Raw genomic sequence first — 21679 nt, forward strand, 5'->3', positions numbered from 1 at the left:
TGTCCTTAGGGATGACTGGGAAGCAAGGCTGTGACTGCAGCTCCTTCCTTTTGAGTAGGAAATGCTGGGTTGTTGTAGTGGGCACTCCCCCGGGCCCTGGCTTCTCAAGCAGCTGCCCCAGGAGAGGTGCCAGCCATGGCTGGAGAGCCGCCCTCCTGCCAGGCAGCAGCTCCAGCTCCCTCCACTGACACAGACTCTCCGTAATGGACAAGTAAGAATCACACCACTTGGCTTCAAAACATACAATATACTTTATTGCCTGCTAGATAATCAAAGTGAGGAGTAAACACCATAGCTGGAAAAAGCAGAAAAGGACCAGGAGAAGGAAAAGAATATCCAGTCACCAAACAAGTAATCAGGCAATAAACCATACACAATATAAATAATCTGTTTTCCAAACAACTAAATCTTTGTTTTGCTAATGGCCATTATATGGTTAATTATCAGTAGTAAAATCTCTGGATTTCCTTTTCTACACAGCATTAGTAGTAAGAAATATATAAGGGACTCTGCAGAAAGCAATACAAAGGAGTTATATACACAGGCACCTTCTGTGGAGCAAGAACAGAACCTCATCTAATAAGGAAGGGCTATCTACAAACCAGAAGACCATGGTAATACAATATTAGCTCAGACTTAGTTTAGCTGCAGCCTTTCCACAAGGTAGGCTAGCCAACTTATGTATACATATATATTTTAATATAGATATATATAGAGAGATTTATTATTTTAAAAATAATGTGAACTACCTGTAGTTCCTAGACTAATTTTAAAGAGGCAGTGTACCTTTCTGAAGCTTCATTTCAGGAAGTATATTAAAAATGGTATATAAAAGACTAGCAGACCCAAGCTCACATATCGAGTCTTGATATCTTCCCTCCAACTTTTTTTTTCTGATGCTATAGCTGCCACCTGCATTGACAGCAATGCCTTTAGTCATCTGGATTGCTATTTATGTTGCTGTAATTGCTACCACTAAGTTTACTGGGTTATAGTGTTAGTAATTGTTGATTATAAATAGCAACAATGCTGCAGTACACTGTCAAAGCCTGGCCGCGTTATGAAGATCTAGTCTGTATGTGCATGCAGAGTTTTGTTGTTTAATCTAAAAGAACATTTATCAGTCAAAGTGCTTCCCCTGCTAATCCCCCTGCCTGTTGTTCAACCACATTGCAAGGGCTCCTCTCTCTAAGGAAGATGTCACGCCTCTCACCCCACACCAAACTCTCAGCAGCCTTTCAGACAGCATCCATCCACCAATCCATCCACCAATCCATCCACCAATCCATCCACCAATCCATCCACCAATCCATCCACCAATCCATCCATCCATTCATCCATCCACCCATCCATCCAACTTTATTTTCAGGACATAACCCTTTCCTCTCACACAGCCAGTGTCCTGAGGGCTATTAAATACGACTTATTAAAATAAAAACTGCCTATTTCCTCTATTTGAGGAAATGCTTTTAATGCATTTTGGGCCTAATACCAGCTGGGCTATTTCAGCCTTATGCTCCCTGTAGCAGGCAGGCAAGCAACAGAGCCCTGCTTGTTGCTGCTGCCCAAGAACCAAGCCCAAGCCACCAAGCAAGGAAAGAGGAAGGGAGAGACCTTTGCTGGGGACACCATGATGACCTGGCAAGACCAAGGGTGCCTTTTGTGCCACCCTTTTCTAGTCTGCTCCCTGTTTATGTCTTGGGGTCCATTTACAAAGGCAAAGCAGGAGCATGCACATGCAGACAGGCAGCACCCCTTCCATTGGACCTGCACAAAAAACAGGGGTAGAGGGAGGAGGCCCATCTTGTAAGTGATGCCATTTTGCTCTCAGCCCAACCCTCTACAGGCTTCACTGCTCACATGAGGCGCAACATCACCTCTGTTCATGACACAGATGTTCCTTCACACATTCCTTGCCATTAGGGTTTTTAGAAGCCTCTTCCCAAATCAGCGATGATACCCTGATACACAGTCGCTTTACTTCAGGTGCCACCCCAACGGGAAAGAGCTGGGTTTGTACGAAGTAAGTGGCTCAGACTCAAGAATGACCTGGAAAACAGCAGTACAGGCACAGGGGGTCTCCCACTGGGGCAGAAAATCCAGTGGAGCAAGACAGCTGAGAGGGTGGGTGGGTTGTTTCTGCTTTGGCTCTGTTTTCCCATGTGCCCAGGTATCCCCCACAGCCTGCAACATTTCCTCGTGACCTGCCAAACCAGGATCCGGCCCATGTGACTCAGTATGGTCCCACCAGCACAAGGGACCACTTTGCTCCACCAGACCCCCAGCCAGGCACATGCCACTGGCAGAAACAACCTCCAGTACAAGCACCAACATCTGGCCAAAAGTGCACAGCACACCCTCAACAGTAACTGTCTTTTGAGTATAGCACAGAACACGTATCAAGAAAAGTGAGGCAATAAATAAATTGTTTCCCATAATCATTCTGACATTTTGATAGGGGAGCTTAAAAATGGGTATTGTTCCCTGATGGAACAAGATGTATTTGCACTATTAGGGAAAGAAGGATGGGCTGTACCTAAAAACATACCTGCCATGAGCACTTGGCCAGGCAAACACATCCTTGTTGAATTCAGCATTGCCCTCTGCATCTTTGATTATGAAACAGTAAAGACAGAAAATTCCTGATTGATATTTCAAAGTGACCTCAGAAGCAATCTTAGGTATCCAAGCAGCAGGTATCCTCTGCCTCCTCCAGGTACCCATTGGGAGCAGGCAGGTAAGTACTGCAAGAAGAGAGACACACACAAAACCTAGAAGCTGAGCTGTGTGGTGCATGATGTGAATTCTTCTGCCTATATCAGGAAAGCCACTGTGTATGGATGCTGTTTAAAATTCAGTCCCTTCAGTTCCTGCATCATCACAGAGCATCCATCACTTCACATTATTTATGCACCTGGACCTTGCTTTACCATTGCTTTTACCCACATTGTGCAACCACAAGAGAAGAGAAATGCCCTTTTTTTCTTGTACTTTGCTAAGAATTCTGTGCCTGCAAGGGTAACAGGATCAGTGTAATTTTTCAATTCTGTTAGTAATTCCTCTCCAGCTCTACAGGACTCAAAGCACATGCTGGTACTCAATAGCAGGGAAAATGTGAGAAGCATCCTGCTATGCTGGGCAGAAGAGAAAAAAAAGACAAATTTTAAGAGAGAAGCACTTACACTGGATATAAAATCAACTGAAGATTCATATTGGCTGCCCTTGTTTTTTGACTACTGAGGAAGAGGGTGTAATTTGGAAGTCATGCTGCGGTTGATCCGCTGCAAAGTACAGCTTTTTTGTCACTTCTGTCACCACTGCAACTTGGTTTTTTTGCTTATCCTAGGTAGGGTTCCTAGGTGCAAGCAGGAGTGAGAAAATCAAGGGGAGCACGAGGGATTAAGAGTCTATCAGAACAGGAGAGAAACTGTGAAACATGGAGGAAAACACTTTTCCTTCTCTAGGTATCGCTGAAGATTATATCGATCATGAAAGTCGAGGACTGCTGAACATGCTGGTTAATTTGCAACTGAAGCGCAGTCTGATGGGCATCCACCATATTTACTTGTGTGTGTGTGTGAAACCAGGAGCAAAAACTCATAGCACTAGGCCATCCTTGCAAAGATGATTACTGGGCTTGGGGAAAATCAGTTCATCCCTTCCACAGGTTTTGTTTCCCCTTTTATAGTGCAGTTTCTTCCACTGCATTTTTAAACTGTTCTGTTGCCCCCCTTTCCTTTTTAGCCATTAAATGCTTTCTCTCTCAAATGCTTGGAGATTGCCAACTACTGCAGGAGGTTGTCTGTGGAGATACTGCCCTTAAAAGTCAGTCTTTGGTCAGCACGCAGTTGCACGGAGTTTCATCAATGGCTCTTGCTGGAACTAAACAGACCTGGATCCCTCATCCATCCAAGCCCTTTGCCATATCCGTGCCTGTAACTGGGACCAGGCATCACCTAGAGCAAGCATCCATAGGAAGCCAACATTTCTGAGGCCTCCGCTTTGTGTCCTGCCTATGGTACCACTTATTTCAGCACTACAACACAGTGCCCAGTCCCTGTGCTGCTTTGTTGTGCCTCCCTGGGTGTCAGTGCCCGGGTCTGTAGCACCACATGGAGTAGCTCAATGGGGCCACAATGGCAAACGATGGGCACTGTGTGCCTCCAGCAGCATCGGAGCTCTGCCACAGCCTGCAGCTGGTTCTGCTGCTGTCACAACGCCCTGGAAATGCACAGCTGAGGCCCAGCAGCACCCCAGCACCATGTGCAGCCCTCGAGCCCTCCCATGGCAGTGTGGGGCTGGCAGGGGGCTGCCGGGCATTGCAGAAGGCACTAATGGCACTTGCCGCTGGAGCCAGGGGGCTTCGCCGGCGCCTCCCCCACCTCTGAGCTTCGTGTGGCCACAAAGAGCAGGGCTGGTGGGCCTGGGGCAGGGGCCCAGCAGCACACCAGTACAGCTGGGGCCATCTTTGTCCAGTGCCTGGACCACTGGAGTGTAAGGGGTTTGACAACCCATTTCTTGCAAGCGTACAACTTCTGCTGAGCGCAGCAAATCCCTGCCCCTGCACCAGGAGTGCAGGCAGGGAGCTTCCTGATGGACCAGGACAGGCAGAAAATGAAGGCAATTACACCCCTTGCTTGAGGGATGTGTTCTCTCCTTTGCTTCCCTAGAGGATGCCTGTTCCCAGTAATGGGTACTCAGCAAGAAGAGAAGCATGATCTGTCTCTCAGAGACTCCTTGATAAACTATGGTATTGTCCAGAGTAAATCTGTGCACAGCAGCAACAGAGCTCATGGTTCTTGTAACACACTGGACTTGCTCATTAGTCTCTGAAGTGTTTCAAAATTGTTCCACTAGTCCTGGTTTTGGAGCTGGAGAGTATCGCAGGTACAGGGATGTCATGGTCCCTGTGCTGCCAACACCATCAGAGGCTGTTTTTCCCACATCTTCCAGGTAGAGGTTGGATCAGACCTAGGCAGGGACCTCGCTGTGAGCACAGGTGATGCCAGCAGCATCCCGCCAGAGGGCAGCCAGGAAAATGCCCATTTCCAAGGCCAGAGGCAGTTGAGAGAGGACAGCTGTAGAGCCAGGGCAGGCTCTGGCACCTGATGGCTCTCCAGCCTCTTGGTGTGGCTGGTACAAGGAGTGCCTATTGGAATGGATGCTGCTCTCCTTTGGTTTCCTCCTTGTAATATGGCTTTAATGATGGACTCATGGTATCGGAAAAAGGCTGGAAAGCTGGGTTGGTTTGGTGATGCTTGGGGGTTTTTTTTGTTTGTTTGTTTGTTCTTATGTTTTTTCACTGTCTGAACTCTGTAAAAAAAAAAATTGAAAGCAACTACTGGATAGAAAACAGCACGAGGAGAAAGGTCTCTTTGAACCTCTCTGGTATGGCTATTAACCATCAACCTGACACACAATTCGAAGGAAGAGGTTTGCAAAGGCATGGAGGAGTTCTATGGCAAGCATAAAGTTGGGTTGGTGCTCCTTGAAAACCTTGTCTCAGATTTTATCTCACCATTATTTCTAAGGTTGCATTTACAAAAAGAGCTAAAATGCTTCTCTGTCTAATATCTTTCAAGGATACTTTTTCTTTTACGATTCTTTTTCTCCTATACCGAAAAATTTTGTACTTAGGCACTGGGGGAATAAACAACCCTCAAAAGACAGCCAAACTCTGGAAAAAATCATCATGGGGAGGTGGTTGATTCTCCACTATTACAGGCTTTTAAGGACATGTTCAACACCGACCCATTAGGTCTGTGATAAGTATAGCTTAACCTATGTTGGAAATTCTCTAGCTGATGTCTCCAAGTCCCTTTTGGCCCTGTGACTCTGCGCCAAGGAAATACTGCCAAGATCTCATCCTGCCACAACCCAGGATGTGTTTAATATCCTGACTGGCTGCTCGGTTTTCTGCCTTGGCTTGCTTTTTGTGCAGGAACACACAAGCACTTCAGACATCCTATTAGGAGTCAGCTTACACTTTCCTCACACCACCACCAAAAGCCTGTCTACTCATACAGTCACCCTGAAAAAAAATGACAAGGGGGAGCAGCAAACCAAGAAGAACACAGGGAAATGTCCATCCTGACATTCAAAAGCTGCATGGAAAACTTTCCTTCAGCCCTTTGCTATCTTGAAAAATGCTGATTGAACTGTTGACAAGTTGATAATGAACAAGAAAACCCCACATTGACAAGAATCACTACATCTTTTAAATATCCTTTGCCGGTTCTTGCTCGTAGCTTGCAGGGGTTGGGTATTTCAAGAGCAGCTGGTTTTTAAAATCAGCTACAAGTAACTCATATAAAAACCTGGTTTACAAAACAAAACAAACAAAAAAAAAAGGAACAAACCTCAAGCTAGGAGCCTGGGACATTTTAAAACAGGCACTCACAAACATCGAGATGAAATGCCAAGAGGAAATACCATTGTTACTGTGCTGACGATGTGCAATGTTGCATTTCATGTAACACAACTGCCCAAAGCTGACCTCACACACCAAGCCCTACAAGGAACGAAAGGAAGTGAATAAACAGCAGCAGCACTGGTCTGCCATGCTCACCTACAGATGGCCATGGGAATCCGACTGCTCACCATTTCTGCAGTGAGCAGTTACTTTAGCAGCTTGCTGACCCACTCCCACCATAGAAACACAAGCAAAAAATGTAGAATTTGATTTATGAAGGTGCCGGTCTTTCCTTACAGACTTGCTTGCACCCCGAATTACCCTCCCCACACTTATAAATTTCACGTGGGTGAAAAAAGACCATCTAGTGATACATTTAACTGCGAAAGTCTGTGGCATTCTTCCCAAATTCATGTTTCTTGAGGAAATCAATGCTCAGTAACAATGAGGATAAAAATGTCTATGCATCAATTACGCCATGCGCACAGAGCCTTGAGACAACCACCACGACAGCATTTCAAAGAGATGGAAGGAGTTTACAACAGCAAGCATCCGATGCTTCTACTGCCAAATCTTTGACCATATCAACTCAAATCCACAGGGAACTGCTCTCCCAACACAATCTCTGCCATGCAAAGTGCCTAGGACAGCTTTCAAACAGGAGTAGGTGAAAGACGCAGAAATTAAAAGCAACATTTTAGTGACAAGACACGCAGAGCAACAGCCCTTACTTTGATATGTGACTCCCTCAGGCACTACTCGGACTGCACTCCAGTGCAGCAGCGCCAAGGGGTCTGTCTGCATCCCTCAGCCAGCACCCCCATCCCACCCGTTCAGATGCAGAGGGGCTTCCCGACGGCCAGGGGGCCTTCTCTGGAGGGAAAGCAATGCTGCTGCTTGTAAACATGGTCCTGATCCTGCAGGCTTCCCCCACGTGTGCCTGCTGGCCTAGGGGAGGCTGTACCAGCAAGGGAACTGGAAAAGCGGGTATCATGTTTATTTGATCTGAAAGTTTCTTCAGTAATTATGGAGAAAAAAATTTTCATTGTCTGGGGACTTTCATTTCCCCCACTAAGAAAGAAATTTAGAAATGTGGTAAGAATTTTATTTGGTAAGTTAAGGCTCAGCATGACCTAATGCAAACACTGTAGGACTAATATGCAGTGCTGAAGGGAGTTTGGGTTTATTTTTAAAAAAGGCGTGTGCCTTCAAGACATGCACTAAAAAATAAAACATGACAAATCCCAATAAACTGTGAATCTATTCTCAACAATAAACTGTTAAGAGGAGGAAATAATTTATCATATTTCAAAAGTGTGCTAGGTGCCTGACTCTGGTGCTGCTTGGGCTTTCCTACAGAGAGCTGGGGGACAAGATGGGCCCAGGGAGCTTTGCTGCTCTATCCATTTCACTACAGGATCCCACTTCCTTGTAATTATCTTTTTACAGAAGCTCCATTTGATGCACAGTCATGGCTGAGGAAAATTGTTGTTAAAATACTGCTAATTAAAAAAAACACTGTGGGTTTTTCAGAGTTATGCAGTAGCTCAGGAAGGTGTGAGATACTGTCCATCCTACTGAAAATCTGTGGATGTTTTGCTACTGATGTCCACCAAGTGTTCATCTGCTCAAGAAAAGAGAGGAGAGGAAAGGCAAGATGACTGAAAAGCAAGGTTAAAGATTTGCAAGTGAAGCCTGACGTTCCCCACTTGCTGCAACATAAACAAAACCATCCAACGAGGCGATTTGTCTCTACGGAATATAAAGCATTTTCAGTTGGACAGCAGATTTGCCAGAAGTGACAAAACTCAACCCGTTCTTATTTTTAAACAGCTATTGTGCTGTTTATGCCCCTTGTATCTTGATGGCAATGGATTTCCAATGGCTGAGATTTGTGGGATGATGGTTTGATGTTGAAGGCAGCTGCACGTTCCACACATGCCACCACATCCTCCCACAAGCACTGTCAAGTGTGACACACTAATGATGCCAAGAGACTCCCATCTAGGACTTAGGCAACACATGGTATCTAAAAAACTACATTCACCATTTTCTATTTACCTGAAGATTGTTAAAATAAATGTATTTGTAGTTTTATTAATCAAAAGAAGTAAAAAAAAATTACTCATCTTGCATTGAATATTTTCTAAATGGTCTAAAAGGCCAGAAATTTTTATTTAAGAATACACTTTTATCTCATTAATAAAGATGCTTTTAGATTCCTGCTGTCAACCCTTGGTCATGAATTATAGAATCACTGTGCCCAGGTGGAACAGCACAAATATATTTTTTTGTCTAGGTTTTTTAAACTAGTTGCAGATTAACAGAATCTCTGAATATGAAATTACTGCTTTTATACTGACTGGTGTGTCTTATGGTGTTTTCATGGTTCTCACCCATGAAACACGTATCATGAGTACAACCCTCTTAAATGAGTTATTTCAAAAATGCATCTGCACATAAGCTACCTGTTTGAAAATGCTAAAGCAAGGACCCAGCCCCACAGATAATTTGGAAACTACTGTCTTCTAACCACCTGATGACCAGGGTGGTACATTTTGCCAACAGGTGGATACAAAAATCTGTAAAACATTTATATATGTTCCCCTCACTCAATTATAATAAACCAAGTGCACAGTGCATGCTGTATGAGCAGTGCAGCTGCCAGAGCTCATGGCAGCAAACATTGTGTATTCCAGGCAATTTTTATATAAAAGCCAGGACTGAATCAATCCTGCTGTTATGTGTATGGATGCAAATGAATAAAACTGTGCTTCACTTTTGTAAGGACTTTTTATAAGCACTCTCCAACTCTGCTGTTCCCAGAGCCTGGCCCAAGTGAAGCTGCTGGTGACCTAGGGACAGACACAGCCTTTTTGCTCAGGCTTGATGCTGCTGCCACCACAAACCCACACCCTGTCCCCCAAAGTGGCAGTAACTGCAGCTTGGCCACTCCACGGAGGTCCCTGGAGGACCTCAAGAACTGCTGGCTACCAGCTCATGGCTTTAAGCTGCTGCACCTGTCAGTGCACAGCACTATTGTACCAAATATCCCTCACTACATATACGACAGCTGTGATGGACCTGGGCTCCATGACTATCTTTAGAGACAGGGCAAGTTAAAAATGCTGAGTTGCAGAACATCAAAAACAGCCACTGCTCAGGACAAGCAGCGCAGCAATGGACTGTCCCACTGCAGCAACCCTCAAACTCCCCCAGCAGGAAGCACACGCGGTGCTGACGACAACATGTTGGGCTCAGTGAATCACATGGGTTTTTAAACACGGCCCTTTTGTTTTCCCTTCATGCAAGCCAGCACAATTACACTGTGAACCTGTGCTGATACCTGCCAACAGCCTGGCTCCTAGGCCTGCAATCCTGCATCTTGCGTGTCCTACATCTAAAGAGATCCAGCATTTGCATGCAGCATCCTTTAGCAACCACTCATCCCTAAGACATTTATTTGCCCGTGTGGATTTCTGCATGAGAAGTAATTAGTTACCTTTACTTTAAAAGATCTCAGAGCTGAATTAACTATGTCCTAAATACGGTACACTACAGAGAGTGACTAGCAAAGATTTTTTGAAAAAATTAAGTACCGAGATCAAACAGTCTCATAGGAAATGCTTCCCTCCACTACTTTCCAAGGTGAAACTACGCCTTGTGCTAGCCAAGCACGGTATATTTTCCTAAAACATATCAGGAAGAATTTTCTTAATTACTGATTAAAATAATGATGAACACTTGGTATTATTTATGATGTACTTGCCGGGAAGCACTTGTTAGCAACACTTACACCACATGCCAAATACATCTGTCATCTAGAAGTGAATGGGATGGTTTAGAACTGCATCACACCTTAAGTAGCTCACACATTACTTCCAACTGGAAAGTTATTGCTACAGTCACTGAAGCAAAACACAGCATCCATTACAAGCCACAGACTTGAACTGCAATTTCGCCTTTTTTTCAAACTGGTTGGCAAACCTTGCTCTTGAAATTGAAGACAATGGAATAGTCCATCTGCTGCGATGGTAATTTTCCTGCCACCTTACTTCCATTAGAAAACACTGCTCTTCAAAACAAAAGGAAACACAGCCTTGTTGCCATAACCTGTCAATCTCTGCACGCTATTTACATAGCTGCTCTCACTGGAGACACATTACACCCCTCACTCTCAAACTACCGCCTACTGAAACCTGGAAGCTTGTGAAGGTCTGACTTTATCATCGAGTTCCCGGCTGGGTTTGTTTCATTTTGTACTACAAAAATCTGTCTGAGCAGCTGCAGGCAAAAAGAGATCCCACACAAAGTTGTTGAGGAATAGATAAACTTCGCCATCCTGAAGGGGAGAGGCTTGTGGTGAAAGAACCTCGCTCTGCCAGAGCCCTGCTTCATGACAAATACCACAACTGGAAATCCCACAAAGGTTCACTCACAGGCAAGAATAGGTATTTGAGCAAACCAGTGAGGACCAAACCAGATGGACCATCTCAGAACATAACAGGGAATCATCTGTCAGAGAGATACGCAATGAATTTGCTTCACATGACATCACCCTGACCAATGCTAATGGCAATGGTGTGCTGCAGGTTGTCTGGATCAAAGTCATTAATTGTGCAAAACTGCAAACATGTGAACTCCAGATCCCACAATGTGCATAGCTCACAGTGAGCCCATCACTGCAGAAAGATTTAGTGGCATTACAAAAGCCACTGTTACTGGATACTGACACCAAAACCAATTATTGACAGATTGGGACTATCTGATTTCCAAATTCTCCTTAACTCCTGAAAATGGCAAGATGTTTTAATAATCCACAGCAATGCCGACCACAGAACCTGCTCAGACCTTGGAAGGAAGGGAATTGATGCTCATAATTACTGACTGAAGCCTGGTGGTCTGCCAGAACTGGGAAGCCTTTGGTGGGCCACATACAGAACTTGTTATTGAACTCCAAAGATGTACTCAAAAGACATCTTTTGGATTGGAAGGACATCTCCCGAGAGGTCAGATTTTTCTTTCCCCCACCTTTTTTTTTTTCTTAAAATGTTGTTTGATGGCAACACTGGTCTTCTTTTAGTGTGCTACAATCCTAACCCTGTCATCTGACTCAACTCGTTTCATTTCTGGGTCTATTTCAACTAGTTCCTCTTGTTTCATGGGCTGATGAATAAGCTGAAATGCTGCTCTATATGGAATGTGTTTTTTGGATTTTGGACTTTATATAGGCTGGATTTTCAACTGGAGTTTCAGTTGGGCTTGTGGCAGCTACACTGTGAGCCAGTCTATTTCTGCTTATATCTTCTCCTATCAGAAAGCAACCAATGAAGCCCTGCTGAAATCTGAAGTATATTTTAAATACAACTGTATTAGAGCTCAATTTCTTACTGTTGCTGTGCCAAGAACAGTCCACAAAAAAGAAGTTGACACTGAATAGATGGTAGATGTTAAATCTTATAGGTTTTATTTCAGAAAACAAAACAAAACAGAACTTTGCAGCAGATATAGGAATGCATCTCGTATTTTGTTACAAAGTGCTAGTGTCCTACTGAAGAACCGACAGCTTCACAAGCTGGTGTACAGCATGGGTATAGTATGCTCAGGTATACTTTGTGTCTCACTTGACGCTGTCATATCGTAGGAAAAAAAAAGTCTCTCTGAAAGCAGGGTTAGCTGTACACTGAACAACGAAAAGGACGCGACAAATGGTATCGAGGAGCGAACATCGGAGTGTCCGGCAGAAGCATGGTGCTTGAGCAGAATGATGCCTTTCCACCCTGTGTTTTTGCAAAAGTATTAGTGGAAATTTATCTTACCTGACAGTTAAGAGTCAGTGTAATGCCAAGCAGCTCCAAGAAGCAACATGAGCAAGAGCTGGGTGACAAACCAGATCTAGGTGCACTGAGAGTTAGCCGAATTCAGCAGGTCTTTCATTGGAAGAACAAAATGAAAGCAGATGAGAAGAGAGGAGTTTGAGGAATGAAGACAACTGGTAACTTGGTAATAAAAAATATAGAATAGTGACTTCAAAGTCCCTGACTGGGCATATGACACTGACAGGATATAGATTTCTTAAAATTCTTCCACTTTTTCTGCTCACTGAACCAGAGTATGATCTTTACATGGTATTTAATGCTGAAGCTCTTCCATTCCTGGTGTTTCTTTGCAGATATACTGATGTATACCCAGTAAAAGGCAGTGTAAGATTGCATACGTTTCTTCTTTCCTGAGTAAATGGCACATAGTTAAAAAAAAGCCACAAACCTAAAGGTTTCCCTTTTGCTACTTTAGATTCAGAGACAGGAGTTCTGCTCCTATGTGAACAGCCAGTGTCTACTGGGTTCATGAAGACTGTGCTAGGGCCTTCTGTGATCAAAAAATCCATTGCAATCAAAGGGGTTTCAGGCATCCAAGGACAGAAAAAGAGAAGATCCCTGGCAGTCTAATTTTCAAGCCCCAAGAGGGTAAAATATATGGGCGAAACAGAGTTCTGGTTTAAATAAGTTGCCAAAGTAGTGGGGGACCTTTAAGTTTAAACATTGATGTCACTTGCTACTTATTTCCAAAAGAGAACCCACTTTAGAGTAAGTTCTCTTAGTGCCCAAAGACCGAAAACATAGCAAGGGCTTCTTCACGTGGGATGACTTCTCTTATACCTTTGTGGACTATAAAGGAGCTTCCAAGTTGTGTAAAGAAGATAAAATCCAGAAACACAAAGTGGATACCTGGAAAGTTCAGGAGAAAAGGGAAACTTTTCTCCCACAGCCTAACTGCACCGAGTCCTGGTGCTTTCTGTCCCATAATCTCCAGCTTTATGCGATATAAATCCATTGAATTCTGGGGCACTTGAATGGATCTATGGATCTTCCTAATAATGTCAATAGTACAGAAAAATGTAAGCAAGAACAAATGGGCAGAAGTTCTTTGCAAAATAAGCGACATCTTCACAGTCATTGTGTAGAAGCTGAGTGGATGATCTGACAGCAAACTACAGCTTACAGTTCTGAGGATCCATATCTGGGTTTTGGCATCTTCCATTTTCAGGTGAAAACAAGCTTGCTTAAGTATAAAAAAGCCAGCAAATTCATACTGTAGCCAAAAACGAATTCTGCAAATGCTGCTATCTCAGCCATATATAAAAGTAAACAATCATTTGATAGTAAAGCAGGTGAAGCATCAAAGAAGCTCCATTTGAATAGTATTTATTTGCAATCATTAGTTTTAAACGGGAAACTGTTTACAGGCACACACTAGGTAACCAAAATAGATTGAACATAAAGAAATCTATTTAAAGGTCCTTATCAAATATTTCAAATATTTTATTAAATATTTTATTCAGTTGCATTATCACAGTTTAATGTACTTTAGCATGTTATACACATGACTTAACATGTGCACTTAAAAGTATCAAATTAGAGGTTTTCAAAGAAAGTATGACATTCTATAAATGTGCTCATTGACTTATCTACACACATCTAAGAAGGCAGTAGCTCTGTTATACCATTGATGGAGATGAACTATTGTAAGGCATGTTTACACCAAACTTCGGAGAGAATAAAGCCAAATACTAGGTCAAAATTCACTGGAAATACATGTGAGAATAGGATTTGAAGGATTGGGCTCTAAGAAGAAAATTCATGCCAAATCAGTTGTGTTAAAACTGTCAACAGATTCTGGCTATTAAAAGCAAGCACTGCTGAGAAAGAAGGTTTTTGCAGCATCCAGGTCAGCAGGATCCGTGTTTTTTTCAGGTGTGATTTTTGAAACTCAAACCTTATGGTGTAATGTGTAGGGAAGAGACCAAAATCTAGCAAGAAAGTTGGAAAACTATCACCTAAGAAACCTCAAGTTGTTTTATGATCTAACGTGGCAACACTTTTGTACAGAGTACATGTTGCAAGTCACTGCACTCCCACGTGTGTATGTATACATATACATATGTGCAGACACATGTACACATATGCCTCTCTTGCTTTTGTCGCCTTCAAAGACCCAATCACTGATTAAAGTGTAGCAGTATGAAGGGGAAAACACAGTTTCAGTTGTGGAGGTGAAAAGAGTAGACTAGACCATTACATTCGGAATCCTGGTTAGTTGACCTGAACAGGTGTGGTTTTTCTAGTAGAGTACACTGAGGGTCTGCTGGTATGTGCTAACAGTCAAGACCCTGAAACTACAATGGAATTCTTTGGAAGAACTCAACAAATGTTAAGCTATTTGCAGTCATTTTAAAAATTCCATCTGAATGAAGGCCCTAGGTCACAGTGACGTGCCTCCCCCAGGAACATCACGCAAGCCCAAGCTTAACTCCAAGAGCGTAGTGGTCCGTGACCGGGGCTCCTGCACTGTCACAGTGCCAACAATGCTGCCCCTTAAGTAAGGAGGGTTTTCAGACTAAGCTTAGGTGTGTTGCTGAGTGGAGATCTCATGTCAAGTCTTTCTAGATTTCTGCCTTCAAAGAATTAGTGGGGGAACATAAAATATACATCTATCTCATAAGCTTCTTCAAAGTTGTCAATTCATGAGTATATAAATGAGTATAATAGTACTTAGGTGAGAGCATAAACCTCACTGCGCCTTTTTATTGGGGAATTCAGAGGAGGAGGCAAGTAACTCTTTCACAGCCTAAATGGACTCGTTCACGGCACTCAGTGTCCTGAAATGCCTCAGCATCCTGGCAGCTCTAGTTGACAGTTCCACAATATGTACAAGGTAAGGAGAATGCCACGAGTATTACAAAACATGGCAAAGACACCTAGGAGCTCTACAATCTATCAAACAAGCACGGCAAACAGACAGCATCTAATGGATAATGTATGGAATACAACACACAAGTTGCACAGTTATGTTTCCTTGTGAAATCAGGATTGCAAAAGAAAACTCCAGAAGAAGTTTCAAGAGCAGCTCTTGGCTTACTCTGTCACCTATGGAAACATCAGAAGCCCACCACCCCATGATCACAGCATTTGCTGCTGTTACAAAATCTGATCTCACTGAACCAAGGAGAGCTAGTGGGCCCACGTCCTGCAACCCATATGACTATGGCAGAAGATAAATAAAAAAGCTCCAGCAACATAGTTTGGCTACCACCATATATTCAGCCTTTACATTTTCTGCACTATATAAATGTTGCTCTTGGAAAATAAAGCACACAGCAATATACAAATGGTATCAATGGCCAAAAAGGTTACATGATCGAGCACGAAAGCAAATGGAAGTTAACGAAAGTAGTCTTTTAGGAGAGGTAGCCATATTAGACTCAGCATTCAAAAAAAGGGAGTGCACTCAAAAGGGTCAACATACATCATAGTGTCTTGTAGACCCATCATGTCTCTGGTTTTCCTACATTATTTTTTTTGCAGAATGTACACACCCAGGCAGGTGCACACACACACACACACACACACACACACACACACACATGTATAAATATACATCTTTTTTTCTAATTCCCCTTTGTTGCCATACTGAGAATAAAGGCCAGCTTTCCTTTCATGCTCTCTCAGCTTTCACAAGTCTATAACTGTTGCCTTCAGTCTGTTCAGTATCTGTACAGTAGCTAAACAGGCAGTGGAAATTAAAACTGCTTCAATTTATTATCCCGTTGCAAAAGACAGCATCCAAACTATAAGGCATTCCCTTGTTCCTGATGTGAGTTACAACTCTCTACGTGATACAAACTGCAGAATGCTCTTCTCAGCCTTGTGCTACAGAGGCAGCTTTCACCCAAATAATAAAGACCAAAGCTGAAATTTAAACACCACAAATTCACACACTTCTACCAGTCCCTTGTTCCTGTGCCCCTTTCCAACAATGCTTATCACTTAAATTTCAAAAGTCATGCAACAATACTATAAAATAGAAACCCAAACTACCAAGAAGTCTCTTGCTCATGACTTTGGGATACTGTATCAGTATAAAAGAGCACTCAGTCATCTTAAATAAATATATTCTTTTCTGAAATCACAGCACATTCAAGGGGTAGGTACTGCCATAAGCAGAGCACTAAATAATCTCCATAGATGTTTTTAGAATCGTTTAGTCGGAAAGGACCTATAAGATCATGGAGTTTTGATTGATTTGGTCTAATATGTGGAAATCAGCCTACTGTGGGGATAAGAATCTGCATCTCAAATGTTCTGCAGAACGTTTTTCCCATATTTGTATACAGTACTAGAAAAATTAAGAAGACATTACAGTAATTTTCTCCCAGCTGCTTAGATCTGTAGCTTCAGCTACGACAATGTATTTTGTTTACCTCAAAACTACATATGAAATATCGAAGATGACTAAATAAATAAAAGCCAAGGAAAACTGGGACAGTACTGCATTTTACACTTGAGACAAGATTCCCCCCTCCCATGGATAAGTCATAGAGGACGACTACAGTAAATGCTTGTCTTTTTTTTTTTTTAAAGAAAGATTTATACACAGGTTCAGATCCAGAAAATAATGTGAAATGCATAAATATTGATAGCTTTAGCTAAGTTAAAATGGGTTCAGTAAAGTATGATACAACATATTCAGAATAAACAAAGCAGAAAAGCATCATATTTTGGTTTGCTTGAGATATACATAAGGTGCAACAATTTCTTCTCTAGAGGCATTTGTGGACAATGTTTTAACAGGTAACAGTGTTTGCTGGTATACTGAAGTACACACAATAGCAATAAGATTTTCCAAAATGAAAGCAGCTGAAATTAATAAAAATTAAAACAAAACAAATAAGGAAAAAACCCAACCCCAATACAGTAAGATATTGGTCTGAAATTTTTGTTGTGCTAACAGACTTTGTTACCTGAAAATACTGATACTCCTTCTAGTAGATTCAGGGAAAATTCTAGCTACTCAAATCGAGACATCACTCAGAGAACCAACAAAGGCAAATGCCTAGTGAACTATAAAGCTTTGCAGGATTTCTGCTACTCTCAGTGCCTAATCGCTTAAAAATTAAGCATATCTACAAAAAGGTTTATAAGTATCTGAAAACAGTCATATCCAGTAAACTGACCCAACCCTACCCCCTCTCTAAGGGAAAGTCAAGGAAAAGCAGATCAAGTAAGATATTAATTTATATAGAAAAAAGTAATTTTCTGTTTCTTTTAAAAAAGGTACCATTAATATACAGAAATATCTCCAGGAACAATATTGAAATTTAAATCGAGGAAGGATGGGGTGCTTTGACAAAAATATATCTACTCTAAAGGTTTCTAGAGAAATAAGTTAGTACCATTGTCAACGTGAACGGCCTGCACTGTAACATATTTGGATTTCAGCTAATTATAAAGTGGTCCAAAACTCCAACAGCCACCCTGCTGTGACCCACAAGTTTTAAGTCTTTTAAGTTTTTCCTGTCTTGTTAAAATAACTTATAAAACTTTAATAAAATCTTATTTCAAATACCGCCATAGGCTGCAATGGCATTCTAGGGGCTCTTATTTACCTGAATTTTTTAAAAAACCTTTTCACTGACTCATTGGCTTGTAAATTTTGTTGTTCTTCTGTTGTTCCCTTCTTTCAACACGTGCATCCTCAATGGTGCTGTTTCAGTGACACTTCCCCAGCTACCTGCCTTTTGTCAGACCTTTAATCCTTTCTTAAAACTCATGTGGTACATTGTATATTGTTTCCTGACACTGAACCAGAGACTTTCACTTAACTACAACAATGAAAGGCTAAACCTAGCAAGCATTAATAGAGTTACGGTCCATATGGCTATTACATCAAATTAGTTACAAAATAACCCCAAAACACATTATCAATTCAGTCAAGTATAAATAAGAATGCCTGATAGAATGATGTAAACTCGCATCATTTAAAGACTTAATTCAAAGAACTTCAAATGCAATCTAATACTATCAAAAGTTCAGCCGGTATGACGAAGACTAATAGAAAATTATTGCTGGAGTCCAATTTGGTAAATTGTTGTGCTACAATGCAAAAAGTAGGGAAACATCTTGTGCTATAGAAGAAGTACCCTGTTGAATTTGTAGCTTTAGATCAATTACTAGTGATCATTTTGCATCTATTGGTAGGAATCAATGCTTGGTTATACAAGAGTGTAAGTCAAGATAGTGAAGATAACAGGCCAAGTGATACATTTGGCCTGCTTTTGGGATGTATTTATGAGAGCAAAACACAAAAATTCAACACAAGCAAAGACAGAAACTGGCAGATGGATCTGTTTGGTAGTCTGAATTCAGTCAAATGCTATTCTTCGGTTGTAGTTTATCTGTATACAACTTGCCCACTTGACCAACACGAACTGTAATTGGCCCTTTATGCAAACTCTGAAGCTGATTTGGACTGTGCATAGTAACTACAACAATGCCAGTGTCTGTAAAATGTAAAATGTATGTGTATTGATGTACACGTATATCGAAAAGTCATGGTTTTAGGTTTTTCAGAACGGTGAAATAATACTAAGGTCACTTTTGAAAAACGCATTTGCAGTACTTTTTGTTTACAGGAAAGTTTCACCAAGTCGCTCAGGTATCTATGCAAAAATAAAGGAACCCTCCAAGGCATGAAAGACAAGTCAATTATCTGCAGTATTTTCTTTTCCATACACCACTCCTTTTTCTAATGCACATCATCCTGGTTATTCAAAGCTAAATTAAAAAGAAACAAACCCAAACATAGCCTGTCAGAATTTTTCCCAGTAAACTCTACCACTCTGGTGGCAAATATAAAAGTGCAGAACATCTGGACCACATGGCTGCCCAAACACCGCTAACAATGGTACATCTGTCCAGGCTGCCTTGAGTTCTCTGGAACAGGTTTTAAATTCACTCTACAATATAAACGTAGGCATACCCTATTAATATAAACCATCTTAGAACTTAAATCTTCATGTACAAAAATGACTAAGAATATCTAATAATAACTAGTGCAGTGCGTCAGTGTTTTTGTTGGTTTTTTTTTTCCTTTTTTCATTTTCATTTAGAGTAACTAGGTATTATATGAAACTAGTTGCCGTACTCTCTGGTTGGTAAAAGAGATGCTGTGTGAGCTAACAGTAAAGGCAGCCTTTTTCACACCAACCATCTATTTACTGTTTAAAAGCCTTCAATAGAAAGCAAGCTCTGGGATCATTCCACTTCATTTCTGTTCATTAATAGACAATTAATATCACCCTCCTACATACTGGGTTCCGATTTGAGGACCTGGCCCAAGTTGCTAACGTCTGGCTTCCAGTGAATTCTGGGCCACTCAGAGCAATAAGCACTTTATTGCAGTCTCTAGTTCCATCATATGGACTGACTAGCTTCCCTTGGTAAAGACAAGGCTAGGATATTAGGTAAAGCACAATGTTTTACAATAAAGTAGAGCTTCACTGGTCAGCGCAGGAAATAAGCACTGGAGCCTGAGACATTTCATTTGGCTGTCCATCGTGTGGGAGAGGTGTGGCCCTCTGACTTCTGCAAAAGAAGAAAAGAAAAGCCACCCATCAATATTTGGAGCATGGGAGGTGCTTTTATCAGATCAGAAGGGATGGAAAGCAGCGCGCTGTATGGTTTAACATCCAACACTACAGCACCGTGACTCCTTGCTTGCTGCAGGTGCTCACATACTGAGGTTACATGCTCTTTTTAGAGGTATTTCTGCAACAGTAACACAGTACCCCGAGGAAAGCCTACACAATGCAACGGCAGGAAAAAACAAGACGTGATGGTATTTAACAACACAAAACAAAATGCACAGCTGAAGAGGAAGGTAAGAGCGCTCAAGTGCTGCTACTCATTTTGTAAGGGCTTCAGCCCTCAGAAGCAAGAGTATACAGCTCACGTGTGGCAAAAGAAGGCAAATGCACAGAGGGGTGCATCATGTTAATGCGAGCCAACAGCCAGGTTTTAAGCAATATGTAAATATACTCATCAGTGGAACTGCACCTTGGGATTACTCTGAGTTATGTGACTGATCACTAAATCAGCCTAACACAACATCTCTTTCATTACTACAGCAATGTTACTTTAAAAATGATCCCCTGGCACAGGCTATCATAAAAATAAACTGTGGCAGAATTAAGTGCTGGAAATCAGTATCAGTCTTTGCAGCAAATGGACTTGAAGAACTCCTTTGCAGCTTGCCTTTTAAAATACATACACAAAGCATGTCACCACCTGTTTGGTTTTTTCTTTTCTTGGAGGCCCACTTCTTATTTACAACACAGCACACAATGCAACTGGAGTGCATTGCAGCGGCCTTGGCACAAAATGCAGCTCAGGTTCACAGTGCTTAACCAGGGCATGCACAAGGTAAATAAAGCTAAACAGAAAATTTGAAATGAAAACCACACTGCCAAAAGGCTTCCATGTCCCAAGGCTCTGTGAAACTACTTAATAATTAAATTCAGACACTGAAGAAACACATCAAGCAAACCTCTAATTCCTTTTTCGTGTTTCCGGCTATTTGCAAATAAAGTGAGTTGCAAATAATAACAGTCAACAGAGTAGAAAACAGAGAAGCATCTAATTGGTAAGATTTAAGTTTCTGTTTTGACTTCCATTTGCCAAGTATGGGAGGGACATGGTTAACTTTGTACTGAGAGAGAGTCCTCCCCTGTTGCCATTTCCCCCAGGGCGATAACAAGCTGGCATTTCCAACTGTTGCGGACAGTTGCCAGTTTGGTGTTTTCGGGCCTTACAGAAGGTCCTGCATTATTTTAGCTTCATGATGACATGACAAAAGATGGGATTAAAAAAGGAAGACCGAAACAGAAGGCTCTGCAAAACATTTGGTCACTTCAAGATAGACAAGAGAAGGACAAGAACTCTTAGAGGAATAAAGAGGAAAAAAGCCACAGCAAAGTGAATCCTGTTGCTTTAGTATAATTCTGGTCAGAGTTAATGGCACTCAATGAAAACAAAAGGGTTAATGAGAGCAGCACTTCTACAAGTCTCACTCTGTGGCTTCTGACTACAAAAAATGACAGAAACAAGTTCAGACTTTCATCATGGTAATAGACACTTTTTTTGCAATTCTGTGAGAAAAGGCCAGGCTGACTGCAATGTGAAAACACTCCTCACCCAAAACAATGCTGTTTAAGCAAGACAATGGCTTCTGTAGAGAGGAGCTAGCAGACAGGGTGCAGCTCTGTTTCTTGTAGGGTTCCTAAGCTCTTAAAAAGCCTTTCAGTGTTTCATGTCCAGCCTGAACACACAGAACTGGGTTCACCAATGGAGGCCATGAGAACAACAGTAAATTGAGATTGTGGATGGTTTCGTCAACTGCTGCCTTGTGGAGCTTCTTAGGTAGCCAGTA

General features: G+C 41.9%; 1 protein-coding gene across 16 annotated transcripts in view; it reads right to left on the reverse strand.

The window, feature by feature from the left end:
- Positions 1-232: 232 nt before the first annotated feature.
- The window catches only part of BBX (BBX high mobility group box domain containing), a 154325-nt gene continuing 132878 nt past the window's right edge, over positions 233-21679 (reverse strand). For all 16 annotated transcript variants that reach the window (XM_064644173.1, XM_064644175.1, XM_064644174.1 and 13 more), the window contains one exon: positions 233-19836. In XM_064644173.1, coding sequence (XP_064500243.1) covers positions 19749-19836 — 88 coding nt within the window. In that variant the 3' untranslated portion in view covers positions 233-19748. The remainder of the gene's footprint in view (positions 19837-21679) is intronic.

The sequence above is a fragment of the Pseudopipra pipra genome, chromosome 2 (assembly GCF_036250125.1).
Source record: "Pseudopipra pipra isolate bDixPip1 chromosome 2, bDixPip1.hap1, whole genome shotgun sequence".
NCBI classification, from domain to species: domain Eukaryota; kingdom Metazoa; phylum Chordata; class Aves; order Passeriformes; family Pipridae; genus Pseudopipra; species Pseudopipra pipra.